General features: G+C 39.7%; 2 protein-coding genes across 3 annotated transcripts; one reads left to right on the forward strand and one right to left on the reverse strand.

Annotated features, from left to right (window-relative positions):
* Window positions 1-1,823: 1,823 nt before the first annotated feature.
* Window positions 1,824-6,329, forward strand: Prp5 (pre-mRNA processing factor 5). 2 transcript variants are annotated; one of them, XM_018514919.1, is made up of 8 exons: window positions 1,824-2,012; window positions 2,100-2,321; window positions 2,469-2,616; window positions 2,897-3,205; window positions 3,274-3,598; window positions 3,704-4,826; window positions 4,904-5,435; window positions 5,513-6,329. In XM_018514919.1, the coding sequence occupies exons 1-8, from the start codon at window positions 1,993-1,995 to the stop codon at window positions 5,933-5,935; spliced, it is 3,102 nt and encodes a 1,033-aa protein (XP_018370421.1). In that variant the 5' UTR covers window positions 1,824-1,992; the 3' UTR covers window positions 5,936-6,329. The 2 variants fall into 2 exon arrangements, with proteins under 2 accessions (XP_018370421.1, XP_018370422.1); XM_018514920.1 differs by having other exon boundaries at window positions 2,109-2,321.
* A 73-nt stretch (window positions 6,330-6,402) lies between these two features.
* On the reverse strand, window positions 6,403-25,963 carry Reck (reversion-inducing-cysteine-rich protein with kazal motifs). Its single transcript, XM_018514921.1, has 8 exons — window positions 25,725-25,963; window positions 14,376-14,428; window positions 11,274-11,357; window positions 10,930-10,966; window positions 10,515-10,862; window positions 9,282-9,714; window positions 7,735-9,109; window positions 6,403-7,656 (listed from the first exon to the last, which is right to left on the reverse strand). Exons 1-8 carry the CDS (start codon window positions 25,810-25,812, stop codon window positions 7,273-7,275), a joined length of 2,802 nt encoding a protein of 933 aa, XP_018370423.1. The 5' UTR covers window positions 25,813-25,963; the 3' UTR covers window positions 6,403-7,272.
* Window positions 25,964-26,528: the final 565 nt, after the last annotated feature.

Here is a 26,528-nt window from a genome sequence, read left to right on the forward strand (position 1 = left end):
ATACATCATATGTAAGACTTTTATATAAAATAAATGTATCTAATAATAATGTTATATAATTATTATAGAAATTGTATGCAAAAGCATTTTTCAATAAATATTTTTTTATTGTATTGCAGTTTTATTATAAATGTTATAACAAGTTTTTACTTATAAAACTTATTATAAAACTTATTATACCAAAAACAAAACCATTGATTTATAGTGAGTAATAATCTAATCATAGTTAGAAAAACAAAATTTTTACATTATCATCAAGCGAAGTAAAATTCAATCTAAACCATAAGTTGTTAACTAAATAATGCTGATAATGAAAAATCGAGTCTTAACGATAGTTGATATTGCAGAGATCTCAAAATCAAATTGAATTCAAGGAACTTTATACTAAAATGGCGAACTTAATGAATCATAATTTATGATGAATTCTACTATTTTTACGATTCTAATATTCTTTTCAACACTACCAGCTTTTTTCCAGAATGTATTTTTTTCACATAATTTATTATCACGAATTTCAAATAAATGCTTTCTTAAATATAATATTGATTTAATTGTAATCTTCGAATATAATTAAATTACAATGTTGTAATAAAAAAAGCATTTCAGAAATTAATAATAACAAATTTTGTGTGTGTCCAGACGTAGATACATTTTACTGGGACTTTTCCTTAATTATGGATGCGTTCCATAATTTTCACTCATGATTCGCACAATGTATCATTTTATCCTTCAATATTCGGTGAGTAATAAGGATAAAATAAATATATCATGCGCATCATATTATGTAAAACGAAACATATCAAAGATAAAACGATACTTGTGTCACCAAATAAAAAAGCCGCATCATATTACGTTTTAAAGACGAGGATTCCAAATTAGAGATTAGAATCCCGAGAAAAAATGTTAAAAAATTGATATTTTATATACAATTATACATGTACAATATTATATATAAAATATATGTCCATATATATAACATTTTTCTCCGGGATTCGATAATTTTAATCAGATAACTTTAATTTTAAGCTGTTTCGTTTTGATTGACTGAATTCTAATTTTTATCTAACAATTCTCAATCTCTAACGCGCATCTGTGACACGGATTAAAGTGAATCACAAAATGGCGGCTCTCCCTGTTTATTCAGGGTAGTGATTAGTGATCGTGGAACTTTTTCCTGGATCGGAAACGTAAAATATAAAAATTTTTTGTATGATGTATATATGTACATACACATATACATAAAAATTTTCACTTTTCACATTTCCGTCCTAAAGAAAAAGTTACATTGATCCAAACGCTACTACACATATATTGGAGTACAAGCATATAATCAGTAATTACAAATTACAGAACAAAGTACAGAATATAGCAATATGCCAATATACCTGATGACGATCACAGGTTTGCTACTCTTGTTTTAACGCACTTGAGATACGTGGATTCGATCGAGGCAGAAATAGATCACCGAGACGGAGCATCATGGCGATTCGATCGCGATTCTGAAATTAAGTTGATCATCGTGTGATAACGGTCGTGTGCGACTCAACGTGTTACGATTCGCGACGATCTTCCCACAGGGCACTCGCGAACGACTTGCGTGCGAAATTCACATTTGGACGGCAATATTCGCGGAAAATACACGGAGTGAGACACACACGATCCCGATTTCCGAGAACCACCGCGGCGCGTAATGACGAAACAGAAGCGCCGGTTTGAACAATATCGCAGGCGAAATTGCGATTCTCGAAAGTCGAAACGCTCGAAGCGCCAAACGACTTATCGCGATTAGTTGCGCTCGGAAGACGACAGAGGGCGTCGTTCGTACATCGTGAAAATAAACGGACGGTACTCGAAGCTCCAATATTGCGGAGATTGTCATTAATTGTTAATAATTATAGTAATAAGGATATAAATGCGTGTGCGATAGAGTTTTAGTAATAATTTGAATATTTATATAATAATTAGAATAGTGTAACAGATTTGTAATCGACCATGGTGCGAAGTAGCGACAAGTAAGTAACCCGCTTAATTGAGGTTATGTGATACACCTTTCTCTTTTATTCTGAACTCGTTATCTCAAACTAATTATAAAATAAACGGTCACATAGAGACAGACATCACCGGCGAAGATCGAGGTCGAGATCGCGATCGAGATCGGCCGAACCCGAGAAGAAACGACGGCGATCTAGAAGCAGGGACCGAGAGAGGGAGAGAGATAAGGGACGACATCGAGAGCGGAGGAGTCGTTCGCGAGATAGAGACAGAGAGAGGAGTGACAGAAGGGAACGTTCCGAGAGGGACAGGGATCGCGAGAGAAAACGGTATACTCAAGAAAAGAGTTTCAATCTGAAACAGTTGTTCATGGTGTTCACTTTCCTCTCTGATCGCTTCATGTTTTTGTAGATGTTTTCAGTAATAGTTGTAACAATAAAATAATTCATTGACATTGATTGTTCTCGGTATACTAGTGGAGACAGTAAAGAAAAGCGTCTTACAGGCTCAAAATCTTCGCGCTCTGGCAAAGAACGATCGAACAGATCCCGTTCCCGTGATAGAAAGGATAAAGAGAAGGGGGACAATGAGGAATTACCTTTTGATCACACAAAATTAGACAAGGTGAGCCTTCAAAGATTATTGCTCGGCCCACAACCTTGCCTTAAGTCATAAGTCGAAAGAGATTAAGTGACCATTTCCATCTTTAAACTATTTTTGCGCAGTTTTTAGACTTTAGCCGTTAGACTTAAGCGAATTGAGCAAAATCCAATTTTTATGGTTTAAAAGCATAAATTCTGTGACTGATCTATTGTTACAAACTTACGGCTTATGGCCTCTTAAAGCAAGGATGTGAACTTAGCCAAAGTGATAAAAAACAAACATATGAAAATTTGTATTGCAGGAGGAAGAGCAAAAAAGGCTGGAATTGGAAATGCAAAAGAGAAGAGAGAGGATAGAAAGATGGCGAGCAGAAAGGAAGAAGAAAGAACTGGAAGCAACCAAAAAAGACGGTAAGACATCTATTTTGGCAAATCTTCAGCTACCCATGAAAAAGTGGTCCCTTGAGGATGATAGTGACGAAGAGACTCCTGTGGTACAGAATAACAAGGAGGCAAAAGAAGAAGGTACAAAGGAAGAAATTGAAGAAATAAATGAAGAGGTAAAAGATAAGGAAGAGGAGATTGATCCACTTGATGCTTTTATGGCAGAGGTAAGTATTACTATAATTTATATAATCAATTTGATCTGATATATACTTACGTCTAATTAATTCAATAGGTCCAAGAAGAAGTCAGAAAAGTGAATAAATTTGATGGTAAAGCTCCAAAAAATGCCAACAATGGCACTAATTCAGCATCACAGAGTGGTGGAGTGGTCATTGTAACTGGAGTAGCTAAGAAAAAAGTGCAGAAACAGAAAGGAGAATTGATTGAACAAAATCAAGATGGATTGGAATACTCTAGCGAAGAAGAAGGCGAGAATCTTCACGAGACTGCGGCCGGTATAGCAAACAAACAGAAGCGAGAATTAGCTAAAGTCGATCATGCTACAACAGAATATCAACCATTCCGAAAGTCTTTCTATGTTGAAGTGCCTGAGATAGGTATGGCCATATATTTTTAAATTATGTTTTCTGTTGTATCAATAAATAAATTGTATATATATATTTAGATAGATATATATTTACTCATTTACTACATACTTGCAGCAAGAATGACATCAGAAGAAGTGGAAGTGTACAAAGAAGAATTAGAAGGCATTCGCGTGAAAGGTAAAGGTTGCCCAAAACCTATCAAGTCTTGGGCGCAATGTGGCGTAACTAAGAAGGAATTAGAAGTATTAAAGAAACTCGGTTATGAGAAACCAACACCTATTCAATGCCAGGCGATTCCGGCGATCATGTCTGGTCGCGATCTCATAGGTATAGCGAAAACCGGTAGCGGAAAAACGCTAGCTTTTCTTTTACCTATGTTTCGTCACATACTCGATCAGCCACCGTTAGCCGATGGTGACGGACCAATCGCGTTGATTATGACACCAACTAGAGAATTGTGTATGCAAATTGGTAGGGATTCGAAGAAATTCACAAAATCGCTGGGTCTTTCGCACGTGTGTGTCTATGGTGGAACCGGAATTTCTGAACAAATAGCAGAACTTAAGAGAGGAGCCGAAATCATCGTATGCACACCAGGAAGGATGATCGACATGCTTGCTGCTAACAGCGGACGAGTGACCAATTTACGTCGAGTAACGTATGTAGTACTTGATGAGGCCGACAGAATGTTTGATATGGGTTTTGAACCGCAGGTGATGCGAATTATGGAGAATGTAAGACCGGATAGACAAACGGTACTGTTTAGTGCAACGTTCCCACGACAAATGGAAGCGCTAGCCAGAAGAATACTTACGAGACCAGTCGAAGTACAAGTCGGTGGACGTTCTGTCGTTTGCAAAGATGTGGAGCAACATGTAGTTGTACTCGAGGAAGATCAGAAGTTTTATAAGTTGCTTGAGATCCTTGGACATTATCAAGACAAAGGCTCCACCATTATATTTGTAGACAAGCAAGAGAACGCAGACACGTTACTCAAGGATCTTATGAAAGCTTCATATTCCTGCATGTCTCTTCATGGTGGTATAGACCAATGCGACCGAGATTCAACCATACTGGACTTCAAAGCGGGACGAACAAAATTGCTCGTGGCCACGTCCGTCGCCGCTAGAGGCTTGGACGTCAAACATTTGGTATTAGTTATCAATTATGATTGTCCTAATCACTACGAAGATTATGTACACAGATGTGGTAGAACTGGCCGAGCTGGAAATAAAGGGTAAGATATAAATCTTTGAATTTTCACAATATACATAATAGTTATTTTAAATTTATTATGGTTTGTTTTCCCTTCAGATACGCGTATACCTTTATTACGTCAGAGCAAGAACGTTACGCTGGTGATATTTTACGTGCACACGAGTTAGCGGGTGTACCAGTTCCAGAACCCTTACGCCAATTATGGGAAGGTTACAAAGCCCGCCAAGCCGCGGATGGAAAGAAAGTTCATACTGGAGGTGGTTTCAGTGGCAAAGGATTTAAATTTGACGAATCAGAGGCTGCTTTGGCGAATGAAAAGAAGAAATTCCAAAAAGCAGCCTTAGGACTGCAAGATTCAGACGACGAGGACATAGAAAACGATATTGACCAACAGATCGAGAGCATGCTAGCGCCTAAGCGCACTGTTCGTGAAATTGCGAAACCGACTGCGACCAGTGTTACAGTGCCCGGTCAACCTATTCCTAGTGCCACTGATAAACTCGAATTGGCCAGAAGACTGGCGTCGAAGATAAACATTGCAAAGAATCTAGGCGCTGAAGCGAAAGGCGCTACTCAACAAGCAGCTGAAGCCATACTAAAGGGTGCAGGACCTACGAATCTTATCACGGTAAAATCCTAGTTTTTGTTTCAAATGTTACTGCAGTAATTTTACAATCGTAAATAACTTTTTTTTCTTTTATACAGGCAAAAACAGTCGCGGAACAACTAGCAGCGAAACTGAATACCAAGTTGAATTATCAGCCACGCGAGGAAGATCTCGTAGAAAGTGATGTGGAAACCGGCGAGCAAACATTCCGCAAGTATGAAGAGGAACTTGAGATCAATGACTTCCCGCAACAAGCGAGATGGCGAGTCACGAGCAAGGAGGCTCTTGCACAAATCTCAGAATATTCTGAGGCAGGTCTGACAGTGAGAGGAACGTACATCGCACCTGGGAAAATGCCACCAGAAGGAGAGAGAAAGTTATACCTGGCAATAGAATCAACGAGTGAGCTGGCGGTCAGCAAGGCCAAGGCGGAAGTGTCTCGACTCATCAAGGAAGAACTTATCAAACTGCAAGCGTCTGGTGCTCATACTGCATCGCGAGGTCGCTATAAAGTTTTATAAAGTTTTGGGATCATTTTAACGAGGTATATAGTGTAATGTATACCGTAAGGTTGTCATACGCATATGCGAATGTATATGATAAAAGTTTAGAAATTTATTATACATGCAAATAACGTATTTGTTTTTAACAAACTACAATAACAAGATATACTTAACGACTGTGAGAGCCTTATTTATATCATTGGCACAAACCACTGCAGGCAATCCAAGTTTTCGCATTTATATTTATAAATAAAATGCGAGCACCCACATTATCCCCTTAATGATATTTCTTCTATTGTATTAATTTACCTATACGAAATAAAAATTCGAACGAACGCTCAGCAACATAAAATCGCACGCAACATACGCCAGTCATACGTTCATAACAATTCTTAATAAAATCTTATGTTGACAACGTTCAGTATTCTTAATGAAATCCTACGTTGATTTTTTTTCTATTAATAAAAATTAACCCTAGCTGTACACATTGGAGTCCCAGAAACCCCAGTGCAATTTGCTAAATCGAGATTTTTTCGTGTTTCTGAACTTTTCTTTTTCTTGAACCTGGATATCTCGAAGCTCCTTAATTCTATCAACTTTTACACATTATGGACTTGTTCCTTAATCAATTCTCCATCGATTGAAAAAAAAAAATTAATTGAAATATGTCTATTTTTACGAAAGTTACAGTAACAAATATAAATGAGATTTCAGGGACCTCATTATGCATATCAAGGGCAGAAAAAAAAGAGTAATAGCTAAGGTTAATAACAAAATTCGAGAGAATGAAATTATTTCTTTGAATGATACTTTTTCGAGCTTTTGTATAAAAATCACATAAGTGAACACACATTACACTAATGTCAATGTATATACGCGACCCGATATATGTTAACTTAAGTTTACGGAGTCTTTTTAATTATTTAATTTATAATGAGCAGTTCTCGATTATCTGCGACAAAATAACGGATTACGCGCGCAGGAAATCGTATATTTTTGTACATACACTCATTATATATACTCTTTCCTCTTTGGCAATATTAATTGATAACTAAAAATACATTCTGCTGTACGCTATTAGAAGGCACTAGAAGAATCACAGACACGAGACACGCTGTAGACATTCGTCGCCGCGAATGCATCGCGATTAGGTAAACTGTAAAGAAATACTTTCAGCAACAAGAACAAAACAAAAAACAAGATTAATCGCTCATAGCTGCAACTATCCTTGATGAATAAATCTCGGATATCTTATGCGATTCATTAAAAATTAAAATGAACTTTATACACTATTTACTTTGGATTTGACAGAATAAGAGCGATGTATCTTATTTTCCTTTTGGCTTGATTGTAACTCAGGATAAAATGTTTAGCAAGAAGATGGTAACGGCAACTGTCGCGAGCCAAGCACGAATATTTATAGCACTAGAAATATAACTATGGGCTATCTCGGCTCTGCTCAGCGAACCCAGAGGTACTTCTGCTGCGATTAAAGGACTCCTCTCCGAAATCCTAGTGACGAGCTTCTCCGTTTCCGTCACGCAAGCTCGCAATTGCAGCATCGATGGCTTCTTGGTAATGGGCTGTACGACTATGAAGATATCGCGATCGGGAGTCATCATGCCACGAAGAGCGCATTGCGCCACTTGCAGTTGGCGACCTAGAGCGACCAAGAGAGCTTCTAGAGTGACAGAGTCCTTATCTGTTTCCTCATCCATCATATAGTAGATCCTGTCCACCTATAATAAATAAATATTAGATTATAAATAATTTAAAAGTCTGAAAGAGAGAGACATCTCATTTGAGAGTATATCTACCTGTTTCTTCGAGTAGAACAATCTCGCCGCTCCTCCACAAATAGGACAGCAAGCACCAGGAGGAGTGACCCCAACGCAATACGGCTCCTTTAAGGGAGGACACTGTACGGCATCACCGCAGCGAGGTTTCGTTTCATCGCCTATGAGACCGACGGCGACACAGGGACCTTCATAGTCTACGACGACCTTGTCGGCCCAAGCCGCGCATTCGTTAGCGTAGGTCTCGCCGTTGATGCCGCACACCCAATCCCGAAGACTACATCCTTTCAGACAAGGTCCTCTATAACCTAATGTGGCTCCAGCTCGGATCATCGCGCACACAGAAGGATACTGGCGATTCTCTTGATCGCAGACTGGTCCACTAGATTCATCACGCGGATTGCAATCTATTGGCACGCATTCGTATTGCCGGCATGGCTTGTGCAAAGCAGTCAAGCAAACTCTAGGTCTACGAACGCATCTCTCTGAGCTGTCGCAGGGATTATGCAGGCAGGGATGCCTGCTAGAGCAGCTGCCGAACTCGACCTCAGTGGTCGACAATCCAGCGCACTTCGCTAGGCAGGCGGACGCGAAGGTGAAACCTAGCCTGCCGCAAACTGGGACATAATGAGCCGGACAATCGCAGGGCAAGGATAACGTTCGCAGCTCGCCGCAGCTCCTCTTGGAGCACGTAAACTCGCCTTCGAAACAATGGCAGGGATTACAATCGAGGTAGAAGTGGCCTTTGTGTTGAATAAACCGATCGTGCACCCAGCAGGATTTGAAGTTGAAGCAATTGAGCGTGCGGCACTTCTCCAGGCCGTGCGTCGTGCACTGGCAGATTTTCAGGCAACCCTGCTGATCAAACCGCGGGATCTGAATCCAAGATCCGACCGGCACCAATTGCTTCGACATCTCGCCGAGAGAACAAGCCGGCACGCAACGATAAATCTTGGCGCCGTTCGGTTGGACCACACAGAGCTGTCCCTGTGGACAAGGATTCCGTTTGCAGGGCGTCGTAATGTCCTCATCAGGATGGATCACAGCTTCGTCATTCTGTGAATTATCCAGGAACGGCCCTAACGAGACGCACGGATCGTCCGGTCTACCCGGAGATAGTTTGGCGCACAAAGTAGCCGCTGTGTGGGATCCGGTGACTGAGCTCCAGTCCACACAACTTGCCATCAGTTCTAAACAATCCTCGCGACAAAGTAGCGTCTCGTGAATTCTGGTCTCGCAAGGTCGCAGCTGCAGAAAACAAGCCGCCGCACGAAGAGTCTCCGCTGGACAGGAAGCGGCGACGCGTACGGGCACACCTAGTCCACGAATAATGCTTCCTCTGGACCAATGATCGGCCTCCCATTTAGCTGCTTCGTCAGCCGCAGTCGTGCACGTTCTAGCAAGAAATTAAGTATTTGATTATGACAAGCTCAATTTTTTTAAAAGATTTTAAATTTTATCAGCACCACTCGGAATTAATTTTAATATTCGACTTTCTAATCGCTAATTACTTGAATTAATTTCAGACTATTGACATGACCAGATCTTAATTCACTCACGGTTCGTACCTAAACAAAGTCGTAGGTCTGTCGTTAAACCGCGCACAGTAAGACAACCCGGAACAGCCTATCTCGCAAGAGTCGTCCGCATCTTCCAGACACCTTCTCAGTTCACCTTCTGAATTGGACGAGAGACACTGTGCGTCTAGTTGTACCCAGGCGGTCTCCCAGTCTGCCTGAAAGGCTCGCCAGCATAAATTATGACAGAAAGGCCTTGTCGCTTTCGTGCAACACGCCAATTTGCCAGCGTTCAAGGGTAATCGCGTCGGCTTCGTCGAGCCCGATTTTAGTAAGCAGCTCCACATCGGCGACTGAGGTAACACGGGACTACACTTCTCCGCCAGAGCATCCATGATCTCCTGGTCGGTCGTCGCAGTGTGGAGAATACTGCGACACGTATCCAGGCACGCCGCAGTCGTGGCTTCATCGCAACAGTGCAAATCTGAAAACAGAAATAGAATCAATTAATTTTTACGACGTAGATACCTCAATAATCATTCGTTGATATCAGTCAATGAACGATTAATTAAAGTATAGATAAATCTTCTTGTTAAACGAGAACATTATTTTTATAAAGATTAAAAAATTATGATACACATTATAACGCTATTTAAATTAAAACAAATTAAAATACAAGGTCCAAAGCAATGTAGGTGTACATGGTCTTTTGACCGTTTTAATCCACCACGTATATCTACACCTACATTGCTTTTGACTCTGGAACATTAATGATTTTAATTAATTGACACCACTATTTCTCGCTAGTAACCAGAGAATTGACTTCCAAAAAAACTAGACTTCATTGATATACTCTGACTTCATAATTGTTAATTAAGGAGCATTATGGTACATTCTTACAACAAAACGAAAGGTTATAACAGAAGGTGAGATGAAGTTCTCATAATTATTGCGATATTTTATTTAAATATAGAAAGTTAATTGAATTTATACACGGCTAAGTAAAGTTTAATATAAGTTTTAATATAATAAACCTTGTATTTTAATTTGTTATTGTTTAGCAATTTATATGAGCGTGTAATAAAAACTTTAATTATTAAATTAAAACGCTAATTAAATTAAATTAAAAATTAAATTAAATATTTCTGTAAAAAAAACGTATTCTAATATTTTAATACTATTATAAAATTAACTCGATGATTATTTGATAATTAATAATTTGATAATTATTTGCGTCTACTCCACATAGATCGTATCACGATTTTTTATAAAATGATAACTAACGCTGCTTCGGATCCTCGGCGTGTTTCACCTCGGCTATACTTTTCAGGCATTTGGGGATTTGATGGAAGCAACCCTTGCTGCTGTACAACTTCAAGTTAGATTGTTTGCCGGGCTTGTAAAAAATATCTTTGCAGATAGCCCTGCATGTGTCATTGGAAACGTTACTGCAGCATCGTTCGGCCTCCTCGCGTTTTTCCAGACAGAAGAAAAACTCTGGTTCGTCGCTCGGTCGGCAGGATTCGTTCAGATCGTTTGTGGAACCAGACAGAGCACAGGTCGTGCGACACGTTGGATTTTGAGCAAGACGGCAACATCCTCGACCCGTCCAATCTTCGTTCCTTTTGAGCTCTATAAGAATTCAAATAATTTGATATTTTGCCGCAACATTTGGTGCACACTTGACTACCCCGCTTACCATTTAATGTCGTGTTCACGCAAGACCAAAAATTCAACTGAAAAAAAAAAAGAGTTGAATGAGAAAGGACATTGTAGTTGCAAAAAATAGAAGAAAAAGAAAGAAAGGAATGATGAAGAAAATGAAGTGGCACAATCGACCGATCGCGCGAGTCCGAAGATCATCTTTCATAAAATCGTCACCGCGAAATGAAAAAATTTGGATCGCATTACAAACATCCCGAATCGTTTAAGGTGCCCATTGTTGAGAGGCTTCCGATCCAGATTTGAGCTGAATGAAGAGAACAAACGAGTGTCGATTGCGTGGGATCGAGTCTTAGAAATAAAAATCGTGTGGCAACTCACCAGCTCTATGGAACAAAACTCCAGTAGACGTTGAGTGGCATTTTCCCTCGCTTCGATCTCGGCACCCAAAACTACCAAGGAAATCTGTATAAAATTACGAACAAATTATCTCTAATCCGAATCATAATTATTATCTTGACAAAAAAATAAAAGTAATTGTGATAAAATTGCAAAGAAAAGTATGTATAAGAATGAATAAAAATTGTTTCAGAATGTCGCGGATTGGAGGCCAAAATTACTTTGAAAAGAAGAATATAAATGGTAATAAAAGTAGTCATATAGAAGAAACTCTTTGCATAAATGTGTAAATTATTCCGTCGAGTTGGACTTGGAAGCGTTAACTCCTTTAATGTCTGTCTCGACTGACTCGAATCGAACGTCGAGGACTTCCCAAATTCGAAATGCGGTGCGGCGCATTAGCGGTCATTAAGAATCAAGGACACGAATGCAACACACATGGGCCCCGTGATTTCCTGTTGCCCGTCACTGAATGACAATCGTCCTCGGGGCCGAGATATCGCTCACGCGTTTCGTCCTCATCCCGGATTCAATCGGCGTCCTCCGCGAGGACACACCGGATCCACTCGGTATGTCCATCACGGTTAAGAGTTACGACCATCCATCAATATGCGGTGGGTCCCGCCAGGCTCTGGCGATAGGCCCAGTCAAAGGTTACACTCGACCACCGAACGTAAATCATCGATCACTTGTTCATATATTTCTCTCCGAGTAGCATTTTTTAAAATTAATGTGCAGTTTTTACCAAGACGACAAATCACATTATATTGTTATTAAAATAACGTGCTACGTTAAATATTCGATGTAGGTATTTCTGATTGTGTGTTTTTATTAACTTCATCATGTGTGTGCGAAGAGATTTATTTTATAATTTAATATAATCTAGCAATATCTCCAGAATATTTTTACCAAGTTCGGTTGTTATAAATGTTAGAGGTGAAAGTGATGTGGAGTTGAGAAAACGGCGTATGTACGTATTTCCGTCGCGGTATATTCTGGGAGGTATGCGCAGCCGGGTCACATCGCCATGCTGAAAGGGATGCATTTTCCACTGGCAAATTTTTCGCGGCGATTTTAACGCCGAGAAGTATGTTGATGATGACAAATTTCTGTTTTCTGTTAAACACGAACGTCTTCATAATTCTATACGAACTGAATATAATTAACGGTAATGATAATGCGAGACGAAAAATAATTTTACCATTTCTCTGTTTATGATATCGTGATTAAAATTGACGTAGAAAATACTATCGTTCATAAAAATCTGAAATAAATGTTACTTTGAAGCTCATATATCTTGGACCAAATACATCACCATCACGGCCTCCGAACGAAAGCCGAGATCAAAAGATACCGAAATAGAGCCGCAGCTTTTATAATTTACCTCGTGCTCTCATTTGCGAAAATCCCGAACGCCACAAACGGCTATGAAGTGTCGATTGATTAATTAAATTGGTCATCTGCAGTTCTCTCTAATACGACCCGTCGTATGCACTCAGCTTTTGTAAAATTTAAAAATAACATCGATATGCTTTTGAATTATTCTTCCAATATGATATAATTTTTATGTTAGCTATAAAAATATATAACATAATTTTATAGAAAAAACACTCATTTGTCAAAAATGTATTTTTTAATATGAAACAGAAGGAACAACGAAAATACTGCTGACCCGAATAAGAAGAAAAAAAGATCCACGTGTTGCCGAAGAAACGTCTTTCCTGTCCACCTAAAGAATAACATGTCACATATCTCGGAGCTTTCGTCATGATATCCGGTTATTTTGCTGCTAAATGACCAAGAAGGAAGCGCTCATCAGTAGTCAAGGGAGAAGATCCGGAGAGACAGCTTTCTCAAAGTTTTTCTACACCTCACATTATGTCGTGTCTCACATTTCAATTGAGCAAGAACATTGAGATGCAAAGCGTTAAAAATCACACAAAAATATCATATCATCAAATTTTTTGTAAGTAACTTTTTAACATATTTACATGTAATTTTTACAATTGATTTTGCTTCTTATTTCGAATTGAAGATTTTAAGTACATTGATATCGTCGCAGCAATAAAATATCCTTTATAGACAAGATCCTCTTGTACGCCGTTCCATAATCAGAAATCAACAAAAGGTTACCCAAAGTACGTCCCTCCCGCGTATCCCCCCCCCACCTCGAATAAACTGCGTGGAGACACGATATCATTGATAACGCGTGGTACGTCCAGCATGTTCAACGCGTCAATTCGTAATATTTGCGTATGAATGAGCCCGCGGGACGCCCCGGAGGGGTCCCGCGTAAATCTCGCAGCGGGCCCCCGGTGTCTCCGATATTATCTTCGAAGAGGAGGCCCCCGCAGTCACCTCTAAAGAAGCTGCAGCCGGGAAGCACCCCACGTCGAGAAACCCTCATCGAAGGAAGCAACGAGTATCTTCTTCTCATCTTTTTTCCCACCTATCCATTTCACTCTCCTTCTTTCTTTCTCCTTAACGTTCCCTTTTTATTTCCCGGATCCTAATATATCCGTGGACACGACATATTTCGTGTCCTTTATCGTCCCGGGTTCGGCCCACGGATATTTATCAACCGTGTGATATCGCATTCGGATTACTCTGTCGAGATTGTCTTTTTGAAATTCCCACGAGGCTCCTCCTTCCGCGCTGTATAATTAATAGATTATATTCCGCGGCGTGAGGTCACGGTTAATTTCTTATCGCGACGGAAAAGGTGTACTAATCTTTATATAGTTTCGGATATTGGTTTTTTATTTACAATTTTAGATTTCGCGTATCGCTCAGTGTTTTGTTCCCATTCGCTGCCAATGTAAAATATTAAAACAGCTTTTTTTTATATGTAGGTATTATAATTATATATTATATATACCTTTATAGATATATTTTTTATATAACTGTAGATACAAATATCTATGTATATGTTAATAAGTTTGACATTTACCGAACTTAGTTTAATTACTACTTTTATTCTTGAATGAGAGAGAATTTCAAGAGAATTCTCTTAAAGAAGCTTCTCTTAAAAAATCTTGAAGAAACGAGAGAATGAAGTATGATGTACTTATTTAAAATGCGTACCTTGGAGCACACATTCCGACAGGATCCAGCAGCCAGCGAGCAGCAGGACATCTCTGTAACAGAAACGAAGGAAGGATTAGCTTTGCCCATCGAAAGAGCAGATGGAAACTATAATCCGATAAACTTTGGTCACACTCGAGAATATTTCCTCCACTTTTCCGCCGACACGAAACAGACGCGTATCCTGCATTACGTTGGCATAAGAGAGGCAAAAAGGAAGAGAAAGGATCCATTTTCAGGGGTCCACACGAGGGTACGTTAGTGTCAAAACTCTACCACCCCGAGGGACCTCACGTACAGTTTATATTCGGAGACTCCGATTCACAAAAACAGAATTGGAGGATTTCATGCTGACTGAGGTAATTTTTGTCGCAATAAATTCTTTGTAGTGTTTTAAAATACTTATTAGCATCGTTATTAAATTGACGATCAATGTAATTTGTGAAGTTATTTCCAGTTTCAGTTTATGATTGTGTTTCAAATCCGACAAATCGAATTGGCGCGCAGTTTAGAGAACTAAAAAATTTATGTGTGTGAATATTATTAAATATCAAGATCCGTTCCGACCGAAAATAAGATTCTTTTCTTATTTTATTTTCGCCTGTATAAAATTACAAAAGATTGCTTTTAACGCCTTTCTTTACACTTTTGAATGGTAATTTCGTATTCATTACTGCGTCAATTATTATAACGGTGGAACGACTGTATTTACGTAACATTTTTTAGAACGTGAAATAAAGTAGGACAGAAGTTGAGACGTTGACGTTTCTCGTCGGTGGTCTTAAATATTAAAAGTTTCCGTTCCATCTAGCGACTGCAGTGGCGTGCAGTCTCGTGAAACATTCCGTGTGTCCCCTTTCTTCCCAACGTCTTCAATTATTAAACGACTGGAGGGGAATTGTCCGGTACGTCATTTGGATCGAACAATCGAATAAGATATCCTGTTCTTCGTTCGAGAGCCTTCCTTCGTATTTAACGACAAACTTTGAGCTCGTATGACGTTTTCAAGAGAATTGGTTTTCGAGCTTCAAGTTTATCGCCAGTGGGCAGTTTGTTGTTGCCCTTTACAACGCTTCGATTGTGACGTAATTATACGTACCCCGTCGGAACGCGCGTTTATTCCTGTTTTAATATTTCTGACGTGAATGGCTGTCAACGGCTCCTCCCAACGTGTCACGTTTTGACGTGAAAGATCTTTAACGACTTTACCGGGTTAACATGCGGGTTCGATCAAAGTGACTCGTGTGAAAGGGGGGTCTTTTGAATGGCGACTGAAATCGTAAGGGCCGCCGACCGTGCCAACACGTATGCACTGCGTTACAATGAAGCTAATAGATACCAATTAACAGCAAATTGTAGCTCCCTCCCTTTTCTCGCTTCATTTCGAAGAATCGTTTCGATTCCGATTATGTATACGCCCATACGTACTGCAGAGTTCATTTTCTTACAATCGTAGTCTCTCTGAAGAAAATAAAGTTGAAGATACCTTAGTATATTCATAGTATAAAATTTTCTGGAAATATTATTCGAAGTATTCGTCCGTAAAATTACAGAACAAGACTGTTTGAATTTTATGGCATTTACAAAGAATTGTAATTACGGCCGCATTGTCGGGAATGGGAAATATCAGTCGCGTTCGGGATCGTTTGCATTCCTGAGCAAACAGGAGGGTGCTCGAGTCTCGTGGAACGTTCTCCTATTACAGAATAAATTACAGAATGTTTGGCTAGATATCGGTTTCGGTCACCGACACCTGGCACTTATCCGTTTGTCACCGAGTTATTCACGTCTGGTCCTAAAATATCAGCGGGATGATTTGTGGAGGTTGAATCATATTTTCTGCTCTCTCAACACGGTTACTATTATAGAGCGTGGAAACCTGCCATTGCTCACGTTTATCGTCGTGACTTCGACCGCACTCGGGAGTTTTATTTCGTTCTTTTTCTTCTTTTTTTCCCTCCCCCTTTTTGTTTTCTTACTCATTACGCATGCAAGTGCGTTCGCAATCATCTCGTCGTCGTAAAAACTCACGCGGGTCGTTTAAGACGCGCCTTTAATCGAATCCTCGCCACAAAGAGCCTTGACGTTTCCACGTGAAATTTCGCCGCGACAAGTGCGTCGCGCCTTTAAATGCGGCGTTTTGTGGCTCCTGTTGCGGACGACACAAAAATAGCTGGCGTCGTTCGCGGCCATCCGGCGTTTACACCGATCTAAACTGCGGAGCCCCCTTCACTTTATCTCACCCGTCGCGCTGCCCGAGAAGCCGAAATGTTCGTGACTTTGACGGGAAACATCAGATCGACAAACGCAATCCAAATCGTACGCCTCGTGAACGCAATATACGTTTTACTTTCCAGAAACACTTCATTGAAATTCATCGGGAGGAAGAAATTGAGCGTAGAGAGAAGATTCTCAATTTTGAGAAGATAAAAAACGCTGGAGGTATAATTATATTAAATACAAAGGAAACTGTTGAAATTAAATGTCAGCTGTCATTTTTTAACGCATTTTTATAAACGTTTATCAAATGACACAAATATATCTGATTGTCTTTGCTTTATACGTAAACAAAACTGTCCTGTATTATTGAACAATATTTTATTTTCCATTTTTTATGTGTGTTTACAAGTAACAGCTTAGTTTCAGCAACTTCCCATGTGACACCTTATAATTAACAAATTATATAATTAACGATAATGTAACAATAATCGACGACGACGATGGTATGCCGAGAAGTGACAAACAACGCCTAATACAAAGTGGACCGTTTAATTTGACTAATACAAGATTCTGTGGAGCAAGTCCAGTGGCATTTCAAACGCCATTAATGCGCTTGATGAAACGAGGCAGCTTGATCTCCTGCAGTCCGTCGTCTCTGACATTAACATAACAAAATAACTCAGCCACGACAAATATAATGATACTCGCGAATCTTTCCGAGAATGATCGCGCGCGTTCATCTTCGTTGCATGGATTACACGTTGCGCGATCATAATGCCTCGGGAACGTGTTGTAAATTTAATTCGACGTTTTCTCCTGCGGCTTTGTTTCTTGCTTTTCTCCTCTTTGTTTTTCAAACGTCGCCACGTCGAACGCGCCTAATGCACACTCGCGTCGTGTTGATAATGACAGATTTCATCTGCAGTAAATCCGTCTGTGCGCCATAATCCGCAAACGGCGCGTCTAAATTTATATACGCGATGTATGTGTGATTTTTGCATAGAACCTCCTAAGCCAATCTCTAACGGGAAACTAAAAAAATATTGTTGATAATTAACGGGAATATAAGAAAAACATTGTTATACAGAAGCAACGCATTTCGCGAGTTTTATCTCCGTGTTCAGATCCATTATTAGAAAGCCGACGTTTCGTGAAAATTGCAGTTCTCTAATTCATCAGGGCAAAGAGTATCAGATTGCTCTTCGCCCCGATGAAGTGAATTAATTGCAATATTCACGAAATGTTGACGTTCTATTAATGGATCTGAACACGGAGGTAACCCGCGAAATATAGTTTCTGTATAGAAAGTATCCTTGGAGAGAAGCATCAAAAACACTAGAAATTTATTTTCTAAAAACTATTTGTTATTCGTATACTGAGAGAAAAAATACTAAAAAAAATAAGCTATTAGAATCCACCGAATAAATAATTTCTCTGGGAAGAAATATATCATGACATAAAAAACTTTTACGTAACACAAGAAAATTATTTATTCGATGGGTCCTAATAATAGCTTATTTTTTTGTATCAAGATATTTTTTCTCTCAATGTATATTAATCATCTTGGAAAGTAATAAAAATCACCAAATACGGACCACCTTAATCGCTCGCTTGATTAAGTCGGAATCAAGTTGTCGGTATCAATAATGCATCGCGGTATCTGCAATAAATCATTTACGTATCAATGTTGCGTGTCCCGCGTGTCCGATGGCTGTCTAGTTGGACGATCGGTATGTCGGTCCACGCGTGCCGAGACAATAAGCGTGTCTTCGTCAGTCTTCACGCGCGTAATTTACAGCGAATCGGCGTTTCTCCGTTTCGCCGCGAATCTTTCTCGGAACGAGGCGTGCGCGTTTCCTCAACGAATTTAAACGAGCGACCCGAGGTGACGTCGATCGGCGGGAATGTGTCGTGCAACATTCGTTCCCTCAGCGCAAGCTGTCCGACTCCGTATGTATACAATATACACGACCCGCGACTCGCCGTTACATACACGGCCGCATAACTGCATTCGCAGCTGCGTCTTTCGGCTGGCGACACATCATCGGCGTTACTGCCTCTCGTAAAAAAGAGCTCCGCGCGATTCTCCCATACTCTTATCAGCGGATATGACTTAAGCCCGTATCAGACTACCGACTCTGCAAGCCGACCCGACTGCCAACTTTGACTGCCGACCAATAATGGATCGATCGCAATAAGACTGATTCAATGTGATTGGTCCATTATTGATCGGCAGTCAGGTCGGCTTGCAGAGTCGGGAGGCTGATACGGGCTTTACATATGAACATGGACTCCAGAAAGCCATCAGAAAAAGCTCTTTGCGAATTGCAATGCGTCGATAAAATTTTATTCCTCGGTGCACTACGAATGTCTATTTTTCTCTGCAAACAAGGATATTAAATAAAAAAAAAATTGCTTGTTAAATTGCTCAATTTAATTTGTGATATTACTACTCTAGTTCTATTAGAATTGCGTTTCGAGATTGAAAATTTGGCGCGTAATTCATAGGATTGAAAATACATGAGTATATAAATTTACACCAAATTATTTAAGCACTATAAAAGATCTAGCTTGATCATTTAAGGCCTTCATTTCCTATTTATTGTGTATTCAAGTTACAGTCTGAAAAGATACTGGTTTAATAGAAAAAAAAATCTTTCTTTATGGATAGGAAGACAGAATTAAGACAAGTCAGAAGGGATTTGTTCTCACGGAATAAAATGCTTATAATCTTCGCAAGATAAATGAATACAGAGACCAAACAGGGGAGGGGCATTGGGAATTTGAAAATAAATGCTCCTCGAATAAAAGACGTTCCGCCTATCGCCGATCTGGCTGACACTCATTAATCGTACCATAATCAATTCTCCATCGCAAATCCTACCTTTCTCAATCTGTCAGCCATTATCGACGATTACGAACGCGCCACATCGTTATTTGCAAATATAGGCGCGATAATCCTCGCGAGGGCATAATTAGATGCTGCCGGCGGCAGACAAACGATGCGATGTGCGCACGAAGAAATTGTACTATACATAATTAATACAGTCATCAAACTCGCGCCCGAGCAAGCACGGTGCATTTTATGGTGCGAAGAAGAGAGAAAGGGAAAGAGGAAATCGACAAGGGATTGGCGGGGAGATAAAAAGGAGGGAATCGTGATACGTGTCTCTCGACATGTTTTTATTCGGCGTGAAGCTGTCACAGAGGTTTTATGTGTTTATTTATCTCTCCTCTCATGCAGTATACACCATGTAGCGGGTATATATCGATGGAGGAGTACATATAAGTAATCTTCATGGTGAAGAGTCTTTCGGATGCTTCTCGCAATCCTCTCTTTTTTCGTTTGTTCTCTCTCTCTCTCTCTCTCTCTCTCTCGATCTGCTGCTGCTTCCTTCTTTTTTTTGTCTCCTTGACAAAAAATTCGCGACAACCGGTCCCCCGAGGAACATCACCGGGTGTCGCCGTAGGATCCACAAAAAACCCCCCCGGTATCTCCCTAATTATGTCTACGTCTCTCATATTGTAGCGAGAGCGTGCGATCTGTCTTTTGAAATTGATATGGCAATCACCACGATCCACTTCTTATCGCTCTTCTAATTAATTGACTTTTTAATGTCACACGCAGCACACTTTATCAGAGAGATCCTGGGAACGCGCGTCCGTAGGAGCGACTTTTGAACATCTTTATATTCTTTGGAGTGGAATCTTATTCTAAAGAATGAAAATTAAGCTAGTCTTGAAAGAGAGTGGTCCAATTTTCAATCTTTAAGAATGTGATTTCACTCTTCGGAATGACGATAATTCACTCTAAAAGTTTTAAAGAGCTCCTTGACGGAGGTCTCTGTGCTGTATGGAGTATCGCCAAATTGTTGGTACTTTCCAGCATGAGACGCAGTGTAATAATTTCAAATTTTGCATTAGGAGGAGTGCCTTTTATATCTGGATTTTATAGAAAGGATTTAATTATGGAGATTCTTTATATTGAGGCAGGATTAAATATGTTAATATTTATGTTAATAATTTTGTCTTTATTATTAACCGTATCTTAGTGATCATTTCATCTTTGTTTAACATTGGCAAACAACAAAAATATAATGATTTATTGTGTTACAGTGTATCATCTGCGTCTCTTGCTGAAAGTACCGTATACTTCGAAGATGGAAGTGATTCTTGTTCCAAGATTGAAAAAATTATGTAAAACTGTACTGTACAAAAATGGGTATGTGTGATATTTTATTATATTACCTAATACAATTATCACGAATGTGACTTTGAGCTTCATCTTCGCTGCGCTTCATTTACATAATAGTGAATAATATCGTTTTATGTTTGTTCACTGTAATCGTAATCAATCTATAAATCTTTTTTTCTTACGATTCATCGCATTCGTTTCGTCATACCGTCGTGGGTCAATCGTTATGCCTTCTTCCTTGTCCGATCTTTTATCTCCATATTTATATCAACATTTTCCGGATAATCATTATTCATTATTATATAACTCATCATTGCCGTTTATTTTCTATTACGTGAACGGAATGAGACATTGTGGTGTGCACATTTATCGATGTTTTCGACTGCATTTTATTGTTGACATCATCGAAAGAAATCCGTTCACAAAAGAAAACAATCGAAGAAAAGGAAACGAGAGAAAAACTCTTCCTCTCTTGCAAGAAATTTAAAAGATTTCGATCGACTAAATTATTGCAACGTGGGTGACGATATACTAAATCACGAAATTTATAAAACTCCTACAAAGACAAGCAATGGGATTAAAATAAAAAATTGGAACCGGTATAACAAATTTTCAAATTATTCGATATCATATATACAGTTACGAGACGAAAATTTCTATAATTATTCGCAATGGAATAACAGTAATTTCGTTTCGTGCGCAAATAACGTGCAATTAATATTGTGATAATCATGTACTAGTTTGAAGAAGTTAATATGTATTTTCTAAAACGCAGGTTCTCGCACAGCTTTTGAAAGTATAATAACTCATTGAGAGCCATTAGTCGCGGAACTCCCTCAGACTCGCTAGTATTAGAATTACTTGGAAAATGTACAAGCCGACGCATAATAATGCATTGACGGTCCACGAGGGCGTATCGGAGGCGGTGAGATGAGCGGATGTTTAATGGTTAATTAAGAGTATCGATCTCGAGAGAGTGCGACTGTGAGTGCGTGTACTCGTATACATTATGTATATTACGGCTTGCGTAAGTCGCTGCTCCAATTTCCAGTTGCGGCGAAGGCACACGCGTGAAATTACACGTTCAAAGTTGTCGAGTGGCAGGCGATTTTACGCGCCTAGAAACGAGCGTCAAATTTACACCCGAGGATCATTATGATCGACACTCTTGCCGGTATTAAAAGGTGCAGATTACGTGCGTACGTGCGACAAGCTGCCAATTATCTCGCCGCCTTTACGCAGTTTCTACAAAACGACCACCGGCTGCCTTTCCGTAGCCGATCAATTTTAAATAGATATAATTACGATCGCGAGCAGCTCCTAATATAACGTTTTTCGCGATCTCCTGTTACGATTAAGTCGCTACAAAGTTGCGTGCGAGGGTTGTTTGTCAAATAATCTGTGCAATTATTTATGCAAATGTGCGAAAACTCTGCACACGCAAAAATAATAATGTGACAACTGCTAAATTATGTCTCAACAGCAAGAAGAATAAAAAGACTTATACGGCGATCCGTAATCAATACGTACAAAAGTATAAATATTGTATGATACAAAGTATAGATGTAATACAAAACGAAGAGTTACAATGGATACTTTCTGTTTGGTAACATAAATCGACATAAATATTATCATTCTATCTTTCTTGGCACTGTCTGCATTCAGCAGAAAAAGTAGCTTTACAACTGTGTATAATTCTTCAATGTGATTGATCTTGCCCTTAATTTCTCATGAATCTAAGTGTAGAATTATATTAAAGAATTTTTCAGTTATATATAGTTGCAAAACCACCTTTTTTGCTGAACGCATTAAATAACAAAGATAGAATTTGTGCCAACACTTGTGTCACCAAATGGAAAGCATCTATTATAATATATGATAAAAATATAAGCATTTGTGTAAGGGAAAAAGAGAGAGAGAAAGAGAAATAAGTGAAATTTTGTTGACAATGTAGCTCACAAATTACTAGTCTACTCAACGTTCAATTTCTTTTCCTCCATGAATGCGACGGAGGTGTCGTATTCATGTATCATTAAGATAGAATAATTACGTAACGCCGTGGGGACTTAATAATTATTCACGCGCGTGCTGTGTAGCTATAAATCAAGTGGTAAATTTTGTAATATGCGCGTGCCAATGGATTACGTACATTTTCCAGTCGCGTAAATAAATTGCTTCTGCGTTCCTGCGCCGGTCAAAACCGGCGCATAACATGTTAATCATTTGCGACACATGGATGCAATTCGCGTTCTATGTAAATCGCGCTCGCATCAGTGATGTCTATTACGTCGTTGCTTACACCCAGTATCGTACTCTGCGTACGGAAGAACTGCGTGAATGATGAATGGAAGATCTATCGCCGTTGAGAGAGATTTATGAGAACGACCTTATAATAATGCCGTAATATTTTCATAGAGCATATACACACAAAGTTTTAAATTACAATCCAATTAAAATTAAATTCAAGGCTAGAAATTGAAATAAAGAAGAGAACGTTAAAATATAACTCTAGTTGAGCATATAAATATAAAGGACGCCAATAATCGGTCAAGTTAGATGTTATAAATACAATACAAATTCTTAATTTTTTAAATTTAATTATCTCAGATGTGACTGTGCGCCGAAACATTCGGACATTAACCACAATCGATCTGAGATGTTAACAATATAAATACTTGTAATATAAATAATTCTAGTCTGCAAATAGAACAAAGAATTAGTTTCTATATTTACATATTCGATACGCGGATCTTTGACTTTATAGAGCCTCCATACAGGTAAATTTCTTTTTCTTAGACACTAGTATCACGTAGATTCTCTTCTACGAATCGCGTTGTGTATCGATAAGCGCATTGAACGAGCAACGAGTGAGAGAATCGCGACGCGTTATCACCTTTGGCTCTCGTGTGTGGATATATTTATGTTGCCAATGCCTCCGCTTATGCGTATGTTTTTCTCTTTTCTCTTATTGTACGTACGCGCAAATACGCCTCCGAGTCGAGTCGAAGGTAGAGAGATCGGGGACCGTTAGCGACACCTTGTTCACACGAATGCACGTGCACCGTGTAAATTTCAGGAAAGATTAAAGGGACCAGAAAGATGTGGGAACGAAAGGAAGAAAGAGAGAGAGAGAGAGAGAGAGAGAGAGAGAGAGAGAGAGAGAGAGAGAGAGAGAGAAAAATAACGTCGTTGTGTGGAAAACGGGGCACTTCATCTCGATAAAATGAACTCCCAACGGAGAATGTGCGACCCGCGATTGCACTCGATTTACGATTATCGAGGACAAAAAACGCGCGTTAACGTTCACGTTATCTCGCGCTAACTTGCATATATTTGCCGGCGATAATTGCGACATAGGTTGACTGTGCGGCAAGCGAGAGTATTTATCTTTTTTAATTTTAAGTATTCCGAGTTCTGAGATCGCTCCTTTTAAATCACTATATCAAAGGAACTCCACAAGATACTTCTTGCATATAAATAAGTCTCAATTACTCTCGCAATGCATAATATAATAATTTATTTCGTTAAAATGAATAGAAATATACGCATCATGACTGCAATGCAAATCAGAAAAGTCCCATCTCTATTATCTATCCTTGTATCAAGAAAAAATTAATAAATTGTTTTAAGCGTCGACTGAAAGAATCTTAAAGGGGTGACTGTCGCGGAAGGAAGAGAAACTTTTTACCGCATGATCCGTGAGAACTCGAAGCTCTCGGGTCGAATCGTGATAAAAAAATAAACCCTTTCTCGGTCCCCCGTTTGCTCGTTTCCCGGTCGGGGGAAGGAGTTTCTAACGACGAGCGAGGCGAGACATTAAAAATCGCCATGCGGGTGGCGGGGTGCACTAAAAAAATCAGCGCGACGGAAACTAGGGATCGCAGGAGAGATCGGAGGAACGGCGGAGGCTCGTACGCACATGTGGCGGGAAGTTGTCGTTGATATCTTCTTGCCGTCCGATGACGAACACTCTCGCGAGAAATGGGTTCAATGAATCTGTCCCGGGGCTCGTATTTTTGCGCGTAGAAGCGACATCGCGCCGACCGATCTTATAAATAATCGGCGGTTCGCGCACACACAACTGGACGATACGTGATAACGCACGTTAAAGTAACTCGTAATCCTTCTGCCCATCGAAAAAAAAATTACGACTGATACTTTTGGCGGGATCCATCGATTTCAGTTCTAACGCCGATAATTCACGCTATTTTAACCCTCCGGAACTGACGGCGAATTTATTGGATCCACTCAAGTATAAATCTCTTTGGTCCAGTTCCACCAATGTAAGATTAACTTTAATCTCGACGTAACTTACTGTTGATTTTTTTTTTGAGAATTAGAAAAAGATGAACAGTAAATTCAACCGAGATTAAAGTTAATCTTGCATTGATGGAACCAGGCTTTTGTCGAAAATGTCAAATAGTTGAATTTTGTTTATGTTACATCTACAAATTTGGATTGTCCTTATTAAAATACATTTAATATTTATTCTTTTCTTATATTAGTTATGTCATTTTGATTTTTCAATTAGTGTCTTTTAATTAACATTTAAATGGATTTTACAGATCCAGCGTAACTACGTTATAGATTTTGGCATCAACTCCGGATAATTAAAAACGTTTGCTAGTAGCTATAAATTATGATAATTTCGATAAGTAAACTCTAGAAATGGTAGAGCGCGTACATTCACACACAAAAACAGAATTATAATTAATTAATTGAATTAAAATTAGGAGTTCGCAGATAGTTTTGCGGAGAGAATGAGATCGTTATCAAATAATTTATTTATTCGATCACATGGAATTCGGTTTCTCTTAATTTTAACTCATTCATTCATACCACACAAAAATAAATTCATCATTCTTTCAATCCATTCCGATTCGCCTGTCTTTTTATAAGTGCCACGCGTGGAAAAAAGATATAAGATTATTTACCTTGCGCTGCGTTGAGGAAGGGATTGCCAGCGACCGGCGCGAGGATCGTCGCGACCGCTGTTATCACCAGCATCGTCAAGTGGTGCATTTTCGATGCGTGCGAAGGAGAGGCACCCTTCTTTCAAATTCCTGCGTAACGACGCGCGCGTTCACCTCATCTCACCACCGTACGCACGCGTGTTTCACCGTGAGAATTGAGAGAAAATCAGAGAAAAGAAAAGGAGGAAGAGGAGAAGGAGAAGGAAGAGAGGGAAGAAGAAGAAGATATCAGGCAGCCTCACGGATGCGAAGGAGTCACATGTCGAGACGAGACACGCATGGCACTCGCACGGGACAGAGATGTGCACTCGAACGCAGCTCGCGAGCGACTGAGCTTTTCGTGAGCACTTACGAGTCACGACGAGTTGAGCTTTTTACTGAGTGAGTGGGTGAGAGAAGAAACGAGGAGTAGAGAGAACCGGGGGCTCCCCGGAGTGCCGGAGGGGGACCCGGGTCTCGACGAAGACGGGTAAGAGGACGGACGTTGCGTGCGGGAGAGGGACGGCGAGAGAGGAATTGCGTGTGTAGGTGGGAAGAGACGCGTGGCGCGTATACGCGCGTATACCATGCGGTGCAACCCGCTATTGTGACATCTTCGACCGTATACCCACACGATACCCCCGACGCACTTTTTTTTTTTTCCTTTCTTTCGTCTTTCCGGCCGGCGTCCCTTAACCGCGCGGCGAGTTCCCGTGGTGAGTTCTTTGTTACGCGCGCAAGTAGCGAAATCCGGGGGTGCGAGAGAGAGAGAAGGGGGGGGGGGGG

Source organism: Trachymyrmex cornetzi, unplaced genomic scaffold, assembly GCF_001594075.2.
Source record: "Trachymyrmex cornetzi isolate Tcor2-1 unplaced genomic scaffold, Tcor1.1 scaffold56, whole genome shotgun sequence".
Lineage (NCBI taxonomy): Eukaryota > Metazoa > Arthropoda > Insecta > Hymenoptera > Formicidae > Trachymyrmex > Trachymyrmex cornetzi.

Bases quoted from the DNA above. Each gene is read 5' to 3' on its own strand.
- Prp5 (XM_018514919.1), top strand. From the start codon at position 1,993: ATGGTGCGAAGTAGCGACAA. The intron at 2,617-2,896 runs GTGAGCCTTCAA...TTTGTATTGCAG, and splicing joins ATCACACAAAATTAGACAAG to GAGGAAGAGCAAAAAAGGCT. The intron at 5,436-5,512 runs GTAAAATCCTAG...TCTTTTATACAG, and splicing joins GACCTACGAATCTTATCACG to GCAAAAACAGTCGCGGAACA.
- Reck (XM_018514921.1), bottom strand. From the start codon at position 25,812: ATGCACCACTTGACGATGCTGGTGATAACAGCGGTCGCGACGATCCTC. The intron at 11,358-14,375 runs GTACGCATTTTA...AATTTTATACAG, and splicing joins GTCGGAATGTGTGCTCCAAG to ATTTCCTTGGTAGTTTTGGG. The intron at 10,967-11,273 runs GTGAGTTGCCAC...TTTTTTTTTCAG, and splicing joins AGTTTTGTTCCATAGAGCTG to TTGAATTTTTGGTCTTGCGT.